This window comes from Equus caballus, chromosome 12 (genome assembly GCF_041296265.1).
Source record: "Equus caballus isolate H_3958 breed thoroughbred chromosome 12, TB-T2T, whole genome shotgun sequence".
Classification (NCBI taxonomy): domain Eukaryota; kingdom Metazoa; phylum Chordata; class Mammalia; order Perissodactyla; family Equidae; genus Equus; species Equus caballus.
In genome coordinates, this window is record NC_091695.1 from 36380150 (window position 1) to 36395480 (window position 15331).

At 37.7% G+C, this 15331-nt stretch overlaps 2 protein-coding genes across 2 annotated transcripts; both read right to left on the minus strand.

Annotated features, from left to right (window-relative positions):
• Positions 1 to 717: 717 nt before the first annotated feature.
• Positions 718 to 1662, minus strand: LOC138916916 (olfactory receptor 5AN6-like). The gene has a single exon (XM_070230525.1). It carries the CDS (start codon positions 1660 to 1662, stop codon positions 718 to 720), a length of 945 nt encoding a protein of 314 aa, XP_070086626.1.
• Positions 1663 to 12485: 10823 nt separating this feature from the next.
• LOC138916544 (olfactory receptor 5A1-like) lies at positions 12486 to 15309 on the minus strand. Its single transcript, XM_070229168.1, has 2 exons — positions 15268 to 15309; positions 12486 to 13451 (listed from the first exon to the last, which is right to left on the minus strand). Exons 1-2 carry the CDS (start codon positions 15307 to 15309, stop codon positions 12486 to 12488), a joined length of 1008 nt encoding a protein of 335 aa, XP_070085269.1.
• Between the last annotated feature and the right edge of the window lie 22 nt (positions 15310 to 15331).

The following is a 15331-nucleotide window of genomic DNA, read 5'->3' on the forward strand; positions in this document are numbered from 1 at the left end:
CTCCCCAACTCTTGACCTGAAAAGTGCCCCTTCTATCTACCATTCCTTTCTCCAATTTTTTTTTCATAATTCACTTCACAAGGACACTCAAGGAGTAGGATAGAGGGAATAAGATTATTTGAGAATAAAGCTAGATTATCTTTCTCCTTCTTCTCTCCTCTCATCTCCTCTCTCTCTTTCTCTCTCTGACTTTTTCTCTCTTTCCATTTCTCTTTTTTCTGTGTCCCTCCCTCTCACACCCTCTGCCTTTGGGATGAAATTATAAAAGTATTCATTTAAAAATTACTCTTAATTTTCACATCTATAATTTTATACATGATTTTGTTTTATTGTAATCAAAACATAAATAAATACCTAGTTAAAAATAAATAAAAGACATTTTAAGAATTGTAGAGGAAAGACCTATTTGAGTGGCTTCCTAGGTCTTCTCATTTATCTACATATAATATCAATCGGAACTTCTAATCTCGAAACACTGTTTTACCTGCCTAGGTCTAATCATGGAAAAAGACCTTTTAAACTGAATTCAATGTTGCTGACACTGCATTAGGCAGATCACTTGGTGGTGGCAGCTAAACATAATGGCATTAAGACATGAGAAGCCAAGTTTTCACTTCTTCTCTCTACCTAGCTTTCTTGTAACCTATAAAAGGTCACTTGCATATTTTTGCCCTTGTCTTCCTTATGGAGGAAATAATATTTGCTCAAATATTATTCTTACTGAGATAAATATGTTGCCTTCTTTACTACCCTCATCAAGGCCTCTTTGATCTCCTTGTTCCTCAGGCTATAGATAAAAGGGTTTAACATTGGGATGAGGATAACATAGAACACTGACAGAACCTTGTTCTGCTTTTTGGAGTGGCTAGAGCTAGGATGCAGGTACACAGAGAAGCCCATGCCATAGAATATTGTCACAACAGCCAGGTGGGAGGCACAGGTATTGAAGGCCTTGGCACTACCTTTTATGGAGGATATTTTCAGGATGGAAGTTGCAATAAAACCATAGGATAAGAGGATGACAAGGAAGGAAGTGAATCCAACAAAAATAGATTCCAGAAAAAGAATCATTTGGCTCATAAAGGGATTGGAGCAAGACAAGGAAATAATCTGGGTTATGTCACAGAAGAAATTTGGAATGATATTGTGCCCACAAAAGTAGAGATGAAAGCAAGAAACTGTTTGAATTAAGCTACCAAGGAAACCACTCCCATAGGCTCCAGCAACCATCTTCTGACAGAGGTCAGGATCCATGATGGCTGAGTACTGCAGAGGCCTACCAATAGCAATATATCTGTCATAGGCCATTACGGCCAACAGGCAGCACTCAGCCTGAGCCATCCAGGACCCAACAAAATACTGGGTGGCACAAGCAATGAACGAAATTGTTTTTTCATCTTTTAAGAAGTCTGAAAGCATCCTTGGGCTGATGGAAGAAGAATAGCAGATGTCTATAAATGACAGGAAACTGAGAAAAAAGTACATAGGTGTGTGCAGGTGGGAGTCCATCCTGATAAGGAGGATGAGACCAAGGTTCCAGATTATGGTCAGAAGGTAGATCCCTAGGAAGATTGGAAAGAGGATAAGTTGCAGCTCTTTTTCATCTGACAGTCCCAGGAGAACAAACATGGCCACAGAAGTATGATTTCTATCCTCTTTCATGGACCTGCTCAGTACTATCTGCTGAGAAAAAGATGAGAGAAGAAAATGTTTTCATCCTCAAAAAACAAAAGAAGACACTATTTTTTTCCAGTGATGCTACTGACTGTGTATACATCTTCAATCATGAATGTCAAGTTAATCTGTGTTTCATGTATAATCATGAAACTTAACTAAAAACTTCTCTTAGTTAAATATTGTCATTCTCTTTGGGGACAAAAGACAGTAAACAGGCACCATTAGTACATTATCTACTAAAATGTCTTGATTTCATGTTTTTCTGTTCCAGATTTTTAAAATATAGGAGGGGTCAGCCCGGTGGTGCAGCGGTTAAGTTCGCACATTCAGCTTCAGCGGCCCAGGGTTCGCCGGTTCAGATCCCAGGTGTGGACACGGCAGCGTTTGGCAAAAGCCATGCTGTGGTAGGCGTCCCACGTATAAAGTGGAGGAAGATAGGCATGGATGTTAGCTCAGGGCCAGTCTTCCTCAGCAAAAAAAGGAGGATTGGCAGTAGTTAGCTCAGGGCTAATCTTCCTCAAAAAAAATAGGAGACTTAGACATATAGTAAACCAGAAAAACACTGTCATCTCTCTATATGGTGAAACAGAACGATTCTGCCAAGGCATGGCTCTGACATTTATTCAGTGATTGAAGAAGCCACTGAATCCTGTGAGCCTCATACATCAAATAAGGATGATGAAATACATGCTCTTTAAAATCTCCTTGAGAACTAATGTTCAATTAATCTGTAATCAGGGAGTGTGGACATTTCTATAGCTGTCTTTCTGCACTCATACAGCCTTGAAAGATATAAGAATAATGCAATGGGATGGTGGGACGAGTCACACACCAAGAAGCAGCTTGGAAATGGATGTGACTTACTCTTATTAACGATGCTAAGAAAGATACTGAGAAATTAGGTAAGAAAGATTGAAAGAGCCATTATGCTCCTTTCCTCAGAGGCGTATTTTTTCTTTCCTCAGTATAGAAATACTTATGAGTTAAATTATCTAGGACAGTGATTTCTGATCTTCTTTGAGTCAGTGATACTTTTGAAACTCTTTTGGAAATTCTGGACCATCTACCAAGCAAACTGCAGCTACTTACCGCCTTTGCACATGGTTTTGTTAGATTCTCAGTCACCCTCCATTCTATTCATGGTTCCTAGGTTAAAGACTTCTACAAAATAAACTGACTTTAACTCATGTAAAGGTTAGGATGCTTAGGCAGTGGATATGGGGATTAGGAAACTGAGGCAGGATTTCTGGAAGTTCTTCCTCCTTTTGTCTTTGGAGCCAGTCCAGGGAAAGTAAGCACTAAGTCCTCAGGCCAAATGGTAAATAACCAAAATAATGTTTTTGCCTTAGGTACTGAATGCCCTCTTCAAGATGCTGTAGTTGTCATCTCTCCAGATGGTCATACAACAACTACCAACACAAACCCATTTTTATTTAGATGAACTCAAACTAGAAAGAAAATAATAGAAAGCTGTGAAAGGTAGAAAATAGATGCCAAATACAGCCTAAGAGTTGTATATGGTTAAAAGTAGAAGTCTTGGAGATTTCCCTGGAAGTAGGCTGTGACATTAATGGAATAAACTGCGTTTGTGAACAACAAATATTTGTCAGTATTAGCTACTCAGAGTGTCTTTCTTTTCCCCAACTATTTCTCAGCCTCCTAATTCCAAAAATGAATGAAAAGAGAAAATACCCATAGAAGCATAAGACTATAGCCTGAGAAGTAAGGTGGACAGTTTCATTCCCCAAAATCAGACTAATCATTGCTTCATAGTCCCTTGAACATGTTTTGAAAACAGTTGATTTATGCACTGTTTTGAAAATAATTCTGAAGGAATGAAGTTATTAATTAGAGAAGAAATTTAAGATTAGTAGTCAATACGGAAGGAGAAATGGTAACAGACAGATATGTGTAATTCATCCCAGACTTAGATGTCGTTATGTCCACAGTAAGACTGAATGGGGAGAGAATTTTGCGAGAACAGAGGAGACAATCACATTCTTCATTATCGTTACCATCATCATCATGACCAATAATCATGACAACAAAAAGATTTATTGAGCAACTGCAATATATACTGTTCTTCTTGCAATCACGGAGACATTCACAGCTTCCTCTAATGTTCATTCAATCAATATGGTAGCCTAAGTCTGGTGTGCTCCTACTAAACAAAGCTAATACTCTTAACATTGTCTCTATATTTCTATTAATATTTCTATTATATGCCTCTGGAACCCCAGTTAGCTGTATCTTGAATCTTCTTGCTCTACTTTCCACATCACTGAAACATCCATTGTTTGGCTTCCTCTACTGTGCTCTGTTTAATTTTTAAAGATCTCTATTCCAGTAAATTAGTTCTCTCGTAAATTGTGCTTGTGGGCTGTTTAACTCCTCCATTGAATTTCAAATTTCAATCATAACATTTTGTTTTCTCTCTAAAGGTTTCACATTGTTCTTTATCCACTTGGTCAGCTTGGAAAGTCTCATATTGTTTTATCTTACTTTCAATAATATCCTTTATTTAAACTTTTAAAACGTACTTATTGAAATAATTATTAGCTAATAATATAAATACATAGTTTTCCAAATTGCACTCCATAGTTTGATATTGTTTCTTACTCTTGCTCAAGTGCCTTGTTTAATTGCATGATGAGTAATTTTTTTTATCTTAAACAATGTTCCCTTAAAATTTATCTGTGGGAAACATTGATGCTTCAGTTTAAAATGTGTTCCCTCAGAAATGATTTACATTACTTCTGTCAGATACCTTAGGGACAACACCAAGCCAGCATTCCTTTAAACAAAAATTTTGACTTGATGTTTTTTGATGTTATAATATTCACATCAAATAGACTGCATATCTACATAAGTAGATAGATAAGATTAAAAATTATCAGGGAAAGGAGTGATATCAGCATCTTAGCACTGAAAAGACATTCCTCCTTTTTCTCCTGCTTTAGTAACAATGAATTAGAAGTCATCCACAAACAAAAGTACCTTTGTGGGAGTTGTAGTATCCAGCACCAAATGCCAAGAGACCAGGAGGAATCTGCCCACCTGTGAACCAGTAACAGGCAAACAGACTTCAGTATGGGCTACAAATCCAGCAGGATCAGTGTGAGCCTGCCCCAACCCATCTTGGTCAGGGTTGAGCAAAGGCTAGAGATGATTTGAGCAGCCACCCATGAATGAGAGAGACTTTGCAGAAGGTCGCACTTCCTGAGAGAGGATTCCAGCACACAATTGGAGCTGAAGAAAAATACGAATTTGTTTACAGTGAAGACAATGAAAGGAGATTTCTCAGCACCACCTTTCCCAAGGCAACACTGCAGAAGTTAAACAATTCGTTGTGGCAAACTCTCCTGCAGGGGAAAAAGAACAGTCACTGAGTACCCAGGATACCACAGTTGTGCTAGATGCATTCAGAAACCTCTTTATCCCTAGAAGTACCTAGACTACTGAACAAGTAATCCATGACTGGAGAGAGAGAGGAGATCAGGAAAGGGATCAAAAAAACATATATCAAAGGTATTAATGAAGTATAGTTCCCTATTTCAGCAGGAAGTCCACCAATGAGCCACTAAGAGTACCACAACAGAAGATCTCCTGACCAGATGCACGAGAAACCCCAGCCTCCCAGTCTTAAACCCACGCCTCTCCCCACCCTGCCACTAGCTTCTTGTGCATATTCTTGAGAGCAGCAGTGAGAGCAACTCTAGTAAACTGAGTTCTCTCAGAAAGAGAGATCAGGGTCTCTGGGCGAGGGACAAACCACAAACAGGAGCTCTAGAGCCACATTCTTGAAAACTAAATAGAGGTTTCCAATAGCCAGACTGGTTAGGTGGTAAGAACGAGAGAAAATACAATAGCTTAAGAATTCTACAACAAGAGGGAACGAGAAGAGTGGAACATGTGTACCCATACAAAGGCAGAGGAAAACTCACCTATAAAATCACAAAAGATGGCATACCCCATCTGAGGCAATTAGTAAAGGTTTAAGGAGATGTCTGCTACTTCAAATACTAAAGCAGCAATACAAACCTACAAGAAACATGAATTATCAAGAAAATATGTCACCACCTAAAGAGAACAATAATTCTCAAAGTACAAAGCTGAAAGGCACAGAATTTTGCAACCTGGCTGATAAAGATTTTTAAAACAGCTGTTTAAAACAACCACAAGAAAACTCGGAAAAACAATTGAATGACATAAGGGAGGAAAAATGAACAAAATGAGATACTCACCAAAGAGATAAAAATTATAAAAAGGAACCAAACAGTAATTCAGGATCTGAGGCGTTCAATGAATGAAATGAAAAATGCAATAGAGAGCATCTGCAGTAGAGTAGAGCAGATGAAAAATGAAAAAGTGAGCTACAGGACAGGGAGTTTGAAATAACCCAGTCAGTGCTGAGCAAAGAAAAAAGAATGAGAAATAACAAAGAAAGCCTACGTAATCTATGGGATTCCATCAAAACCAAATTAGAATAATAGACGTTATAAATTAGAAAAGACAGAGAAGGTGGCAAAAATTTTATTTAAATAAATAATCCTGAGAACTTCCAAAACCTGGGAGAGATTTAAACATCTAAGTTCAGAAAGCTAACAGATAACTCCATTATCTCATGAAAAAAGAGCTTCTCCAAGACACATTATAATAATGCTATCAAAAATCAAAGATAAAGAGAGAATCCTTAAAAAAAAGAGAGAGAGATTATAACCTAAAAATGAATCTTCACTAAGCTATCAGCAGTTTTCAAGCACACATCCTACAGGTCAGGAGAGAGTAAAATGACACAGTCAGTACTGAAAGAAAAACTGAAAGCCAAGAATACTCTATCCCACAAAGTTACACTTCAGAAATGAGTATGAATAAAGACTTTCCTAGAAACACAAAAGCTGAGGCTGTTCATCACCACTAGACCTGCCTTGGAAAAAATGCTGTAAGAAGTTTTTTCAGCTGAAACAAAAAGACATTAGTCAGTGACATTAAAACATCTGAAAGTATACAACACAGTAATAAAGGGAAATACACTATCAGGCTTAAAAAGATTCTTATTCTGTACTTGGGTGGTGTGTAAACCACTTAACTATACTTTAAAATGTTAAAAGTGAAGAGTGTTAAAATAATTGTAGCTACTATGATTTGTTAAACAATACATGTGAAAAGAAATAATGGCATACACAACATAAAAGGGGAGAATAGACAGGTACGGCTTTTGTAGACTAAGTTAAATTACTATAAGCTAAAAATGGACTGCCCTCCCTATGAGATGTTTATATAAGACTTATGATAAGCACAAAGCAAAAACTTGGAGTAGATTCCCAAAACACAAAGAAAGAGAAAATAGAGCATACGACCCAAGAAAATCACCAATGTACTATGGTACACAGAAACAGAGGGGAAAAGAAACAACTAAAATAAAAACCAACCAGAAAACTATGAATAAGATTGCATTAGTAAGTCCTCAAATATCAATAATCACTCCAAATGTAAATGGATTGAATTCACCAATCAACAGGCAGAGTACTGGATGGATTAAAAAGCAAGACCCAACTATATGCTGCCTACAAGAGACTCACTACAGCTTTAAGACACACATAGACTCACAGTGAAGGGATGGAAAAGACACTTTATGCAAGGAGAAAGCAAAATGAAGCAGAAATAGCTACATTCATATCAGACAAAAACACTTTAAGCCAAACACAGAAACAAGAGACAAAAAAGATCATTATATAACAATACAGAGGGCAAGTCATCAAGATGATAAATGTAAATATATATGCATTCAAAATCAGAGCAATAAAGTATATTAATCAAATATGAACAGACCTGAAAAGAGATTTAGACACCATACAATAATTATAGGGATTTTAATACCCATCTTTTAGCAATGGGTAGTTCATCCAGACAGAAAATCAACAAAGGAAATGTTGGACTTAAAACACACATTAGATGAAATGGACCTAAGACATTTATAGAACATTCCATCCAATAGCAGCAGAATACATGCACTCCTCAAGTTCACACAGAATATTTCCAGAATACATCATATGATAGGACACAAAATATGTCTTACAAAATTTAAGATTGAAATCATACCAAGTATCTCTTCTGACAACATTGATATGAAACTAGAAATAAAGAAGAAGAAAACTGCAAAATGTATACATATGTGTAAACTAAACAACACACTCCTGAACAATCATTGAGTCAAATGAGAAATCAAACAGGAAATCAAAAAACATCTTGAAACTAACTGAAATGGAAACATAATACACCACAACCAATGGGATGCTACAAAAGCATTTCTGAGAGGGAATTTTATAGTGATAAATGCATATATTAAGCATATAGAAGAATCTCTAATAACAACCTAACATTATGTCTCAGGGACTAAAAAAGAACAAACTAAGCCCAAAGTGAGTAGAAGGAAGGAAATAACAAAGGTCAGAGTGGAAGTAAATAAGTTACATACCAAAAAAACAATAGAATCAATCAATGAAGTTAAGAGCTAGTTTTCCATATGACAAAAAGAATTGACAAATCTTTAGACTAAGAAATAAAGTCAAAAGTCTCAAAATCAGAAATGAAATAGGAGACATTACAAGCAATACTGCAGAAATACGTAAGATTATAAGGAACTACTATGAACAATCATATGCCAACAAATTGAATAATCTAGAAGAAATGGAGAACTTCCTAGAAATATACAAGCTATCAAGAATGAATCAGGAAGACACAGAAAATTTGAATAGAACAAAGACAAATAAGGAGATTGAATCAGTAATCAAAAACCTCCTAACACAGAAACCCACAGAAGCAGATATCTTCCCTGGCAAATTATACCAAACATTTACAGAATAATTAGTGCCAATCCTTCTCAAACACTTTCAAAAACAGGAAGGAATACTTCTAATGGAATTTTAGGAGGTCAATATCACCCTGACACCAAAGCCAGATAAGGACACCACAGGAAAAAAAAAAAAAAAACTATAGGCCAATATCCATCCTAAATATAGATGCAAAAATAGTCAGGAAATATTAGCAAATCAAATTCAACCACACAGGAAAAGGATTATATACTATGACCAACTGGGATGGAAGGATAGTTCAACATGCACAAATCAATAAATGTGACACACCACATTACTAGAATGAAAGCTAGAAATCACGTGGTCATCTCATAGATGCAGAAAAAGCATAGGATAAAATACAACATCCTTTCATGATTAAAACCCAAAAAAACTAGAAATAGAAAGACAATACCTTAACATAACAAATGCCATCAAAAACAAACCCACAGCTAATGTTATACTCAATGTGAAAAACAAACTTTTTCCTCTAACATCAGGAACAAGACAAGGATGCTCACTCTCACCACTCTCATTCAACATAGTACTGACAGTCTTAACCAGAACAAAAAGGCTAGATAAAGAAATATGAGAAGAGGTTAAGAATGAGAGATAACATAAACCTCATAAAACTTATGAGGACCATAAATCTTACTCCATGTTGGTCTTACTGGAAGAATCACATGGATATTTGGATAACACAGAATCCACTGTTTTCTATAAATCTTGCCCTCTCACCTTGACCTAGATCCCTCAGGATAACAAGAGTTCTTGACAAAGTTGAAATTCCTTATTCTTTTCAAAAGAATTATTCAGGTGTGCCCTATTGCACTCCAGGATGGGCGCTTTTGGCCATGACATTGGTTGTCCACTCACAGCCAAAGAGATGCCCACAACTGGAGATCCTCTTAAATGTATTATTAAGGCAGAAGTGAAAGGAGAAAAGACAATTATAGGGAGAAAACTCTCCAGGTACCTGCCTTCTGGTGTCATGGTTGTCATCAAGATGATTTCCCTGCTAATTTCACATCCCACTTTGCCATGTCCCTTCTGACTCAATTCCCCACTTCCCCATGGTCCTATTATGACCTCGTAATTATAGCTTTTCTTTTAATGAACTTAGATTTCTTTGAGCTGGAAGGGACCGAGAGAGCACCTAGTTTAAGACCATCATTTTCAAGGTGAGGATTGAAGCCAGAGGTGCTAAGACATTTACCAAAGATGACACAACTGGCTGACAATACAGCTTAAAAACAATAAATTAGATATTTGGACACTTCCCTGTTCACAAATTGATTCCATTTTAAATATGCACACTTTCTCAACTCCCTGACCTGAATCAGTTATCACAGCAGCCCTGGGTGGCTGACACAGCATGATTTCCTATGCATAAGTGAGGATATAGGAGCAACAAGGAATACAATGAAACTAATTCATGACAGAGTCACAGATCATTGAGGTTAATACCATGGGCACTGGTATCAGCTAATTGGTTGAATTCCAGCTTTCCACATCCTTGCTGTGTGTTCCTGAGCAAATTAACCTCTTCAAACCTCACTATTATCACCTTAAAAATGGGGCTTATAGTATGAGCTACTTGATGGAGCAGCTCTTCATAAAATCAAATTATACAATGCTTATGAAGCACTTATCAGAGTGTGAAGTAAACAGCATGCCTTCACTTTAAGTAGGTGCAATTTAGGGGCTGGCATGGTGCTGCAGTGGGTAAGTTCATGTGCTCCTCTTTGGCAGCCTGGGGTTTGCAGACCCAGAACCTGGGTGCAGACACACACACAGTTTATCAAGCCATGCTGTGGCAGGCATCCCACATATAAAATAGAGGAAGATGGACACAGATGTTAGCTCAGGGCCAATCCTCCTCAGGGAAAAAGAGGAAGATTAGAGGAGGATGTTAGCTCAGGGCTAATCTTCACCAAAAAAAAAAAAAGTAGGTGAAATTTATGTGTTCTGAATTGGAGTTCTTTCCAATATATTATGCTGCATTACTAATTCTTCATTAAAAATATCTACTGGGGCTGGCCCTGTTTTGCAGCGGTTAAGTTCGCACATTCCACTTCGGCAGCCTGGGGTTCGCCAGTTCAGATCCCGGGTGTGGACATATGCACCACTTGGCAAGCCATGCTGTGGCAGGCATCCCACGTATAAAGTAGAGGAAGATGGGCATGAATTTAGTTCAGGGCCAGTCTTCCTTGGCAAAAAAGAGGAGGATTGGCAGCAGATGTTAGCTCAGGGCTAATCTTCCTCACAAAAGAAAAAAATATCTACTTAAGATCATTCCCACGAACTTTTGGTTTTAGTGTTTTGGTTTTTGGTTTTTTAATGGAGCTCATCTACCCTGCCATTACTAGGGATACAGAGATGTTTTAGAAAGGTCCCCATTCATGTTGGATCTACTTCAGCTAATCTTACTTCTAAGGAGAAAGGGATGGATGGGATAATGAGTTAATTATTTGATTTAACTCTTACCAATTGGTTAATAGTTATGTATTCACTCTGATAAAAACTGTGTTGTGAATATTTTCAATGAACAGATTCGTAAGATAGTTTTAAATATATAACACCTAAGGTATAGAAATTGGGCACCATGGCAAAGCAATAAATGACGTTTCTGATCAGTAAAAACCATTTATGTTCCACATCTGATACTTAGTGAGCTTCAAGACGGATTCTTGCTACCCTGGGAAGAACAAGGCAGACCACAATATACCCAAAAGTTCTATCTGTAAAATGGGGATAATTTCCCACTTGCCAAGTGCACATAATAATAGAACAAAAATCACATCTATGCAATGTAACTAGTGAAGTGTAGTATGTTGTGTATACACTACTGTAGTATGTATGAAGCTTAGTCTATAAACTCTTGTCTGAAAAATATCTCTTTTTAAAATTTTCTTTAAATTCTCTTGGTTAGACTTTGAGTCTCCATGGTACCCTCATACAGACTGTTTCTACTGCTTGCTGATCATACTTAAGGACTTGGAATTCCTAGGGGGCTCACATCTCTGGGACTCAGACTGTGAGTCCCTAGACATAACATGACAGCCTTTGTTTCTGAGTCTTTCGCTGTCCCTGGGAAGCTACCATGGAGCATGCTTCAGGCCACCTGTGCCCAGAAATTGATGACTTTGACTTCTTTCTAGCCTCTGAGAATCTCCCCAACTCTTAACCTGAAAAGTGCCCCTCCTTTCTACTATTCCTTTCTCCCATCTGTTTTTCACAACTCACTTCATAAGGAGTTTCAAGGAGTAAGATGGAGGGAACAAAGTTATTTTGGAATAAAGACAGATCAATCTTTTCCCCTCTCCTCTTCTTTTGTCTCCTCTCCTCCCTTCCCCTTCCCTTCTCTCTGTTCACTTTTTCACTCTCTCTTTCTTTTCCCTCTGTGTGTTTGTGTCTCTCTCTATTTCTCTTTCTACCTATCTCTTTCTGTGTTCCTCTTTCTCACACTGACTTTCTCGCTCTGTGTTTGGAACTCAGATGATAAGGTATTCTTTTTTAAATTATTGTTAACTTATACATATGTGATTTTATAAGTAATTTTATTTCTATTTAAATATAAAAAGTGCTTAACAACCAAAAATAAATAAACGACATTTTAAAAATTGTAGAGGGAAGAACCATGCATGACTTCCTAGGTCTTGTCATTTATCTACATATAATATCTATCAGAACCTCTGTTGTCCAAACATCAGATTTTATCTACCTGAGCCTAGTTATGTAAACAAGCCTTTTAAATGCAGTTCAATGCTGATGACACTGCCTCAGACAGATCACTTGGTGGTGGCAGCTAAACATAATGGCACCAGGGACCCAGAAGCCAGGTTGTCACATCTTCTCTCTACTTAGCTATTCTTGCGACATACAAAATGTTATTTACATATTCTTATCCCTCTTTTCCTTATAGGGAAAATAACACCTGCACAAATATTGTTCTTACTGAAGTAAATGTGTGGTCCTCTTTATCACCCTCTGGAAGGCCTCTTTGATCTCCTTGTTCCTCAGACTATAGATAAGAGGGTTTAACATGGGGATAAGGATAACATAGAACACTGACAGAACCTTGTTCTGCTTCTTGGAGTGAGTAGAACTAGGATGCGTGTACACCGAGAGGCCTGTGCCATAGAAGATTGTTACTACTAACAGGTGAGAGGCACAGGTATTGAAGGCCTTGGCACTACCTTTGATAGAGGATATTTTCAGGATGGAAGCTGCAATGAAACCATAGGATAAGAGTATAACAAGGAAAGAACCAAATCCAACAAAAAAAGTTATGAGAAAAAGAATCATTTGACTGATGAAGGGATTGGAACAAGACAAGGATATGATGTGGGTTATGTCACAGAAGAAATTTGGAATGATATTGGGCCCACAGTAGTAGAGATGAAAGCAAGGGATTATTTCAGCTAAGCTACTAAGGAAACCACTCCCATAGGCCCCAGCAATCATCTTCTGACAGAGGCCAGGAGCCATGACCGCTGAGTACTGCAGAGGCCTACCAATAGCAACATATCTGTCATAGGCCATGGCAGCCAAGAGACAGCACTCCATCAGACACATCCAGCACCCAACAAAATACTGGGTGGCACAAGCAATGAATGAAATCATTTTTTCTTCTTTTAAGAAGTCTGAAAGCATCCTTGGGCTGGTGGAAGAAGAATAGCAGATGTCTATAAATGACAGGAAACTGAGAAAAAAGTACATAGGTGTGCGCAGGTGGGAGTCCATCCTGATTAGGATGATAAGACCCATGTTCCAGATGAGAGTCACAAGGTAGATCCCTAGGAAGATTGGAAAGAGGATAGGCTGCACACCTTTTTCATCTGAGAGTCCCAGGAGAGCAAACATGTCCACAGAGGTACGATTTCTATCCCCTTCCATGGACCTGCTTGGTGACAGCTGCTGAGAAAACGATGAGAGAAGGAAATGGTTTTATTCTCAAAAAGCACAAAGAAATACTCTTCATTTCTTTCCAGTCATGCAGCTGACTAGATATACATCTTAAATCATCAATGTTGGGTTAATCTTTTTGTTCCATGTATAATCACCAAACTTAACTGAAAAATTTTCTTTCATAAGTACAGTCATTCTCTTTGGGGCAAAAGACAGTAATGAACATCATTGGTACGTTATCTCCTAAAATGTCTTAATTTCATGTTTTACCATTTCAGGTTTTACAAATATATGAGAAGTGGAAATAGATTAAATTAGGAAAATACTGTCCTCCCTCTATATGGTAAAACAGAATGATTCTGATCAGCCACGCCTGTGAAATTAATTCAGTGCTTGAAAAAACCCCTGAATCATGCTGGACCTCATGGTCAATTGAGGATAGTAAAATAGATACTCTTTAAAATCCCTTTGGGAACTAATATTCAATTAATCTGCAGTCAGAGAGGGTAGACAATTCTATAACTGCATTTCTGGTTTCATAGAGCCTGGAGAGAAATAAGAATAATGCAATGGGATGGTAGGAAGAGTCATGCACCAAGAAATAGCTTGGAGCTCGATGTGACTTAAACTTAATGGCTCTATGAAGTCTCCTGAGAAGTTAGACAAGACCAGGTTGTAAAAGCCTGGTCATTATATGCCCATCCTTGCCGGTGCAGATTTTTATTACCTCAAATCAGAGATACTTATGAGTTAAACTGTCTAGAGCAATGATTCTGGATCATCTTTGAGTCAGTGATACTTTAAAAATCTGTTGGAAACTCTGGAACCTTTACACAGCAAATTACAACCACTTAACACCTTGCATATGGTTTTGTTGGATTCTCAATCATCCTGGATTTTATTATTGATTCCTAGGTTCGAGTCTTCTCCTATGAAGTAGAGTAACTTGAACTCATGTAAGGGTTAGAACGCTTAGGCAATGGGCATGGGGACTAGGAAACAGAGGCAGGATTTCTGGAAGTTCTTTCTCTTTTTCTCTTTGGAGCCAGTTCAAGGAAGGCAAGAACTAAGTCTTCAGGCAAAATGGTAAATAAGCAAAACAATATTTTTGCACTAGGCTCTGTATGCCCTCTTCAAGATGAAACAGCTGTCTTCTCTCTAGATGGTCGTTAGGACATGTCCCAATGCAAACACATTTTTTATTCAGATGAACTACACTAGAAATAAAATCATGGGGGCCATGAAAGGTAGAAAAGAGATGTTAAATGTAGCCCGGATTTTCCATATACAGGTAAAAGTAGAAGTCTTGGAGACTTCCCTGGAGAAAGGCTATGATATTAATGGAATAAGCTATGTGTATGAACTACAAATAAATATAGCATTAGCCGTCCAGAATGTCTTCCTCCCTCCCAGCCATTTACCAGCCTCCTAGTTGCAAAAGTGAATGGAAAGACAAAATCACCATGGAAGCATGAGGTATAGCCTGAGAAACAATGTAAAAGTGTTCATTTCCCAAAATCAGATCAATCATTGCTTCTGGGGGCACTGTTTCGAGAAGAAATCTGAAGGAATGAAGACATTAATTAGAAAAGAAAGTCAAGAAGTCTGCCATCAGTACAGAAGGAGAAATGGTAGCAGACAAACTATGCGTTTACCATCTCAGACTTAGGTGTGATTCTGTCCACATGGAAACTGAATGGAAGGAGAATTTTGTGAGAACAGAGCAGAAAATTGCATTCTTCGTCATCAACCTAACCCATAATCATGACAACAAAATGATTTATTGAGCAGCTACAGCATGTGCTGTTCTTCTCTTTGTACTCACAGATGTATTCACAGCTTCCTCTAATGTCCATTCGTTCAACATGGTAACCATAACCCTCATATGC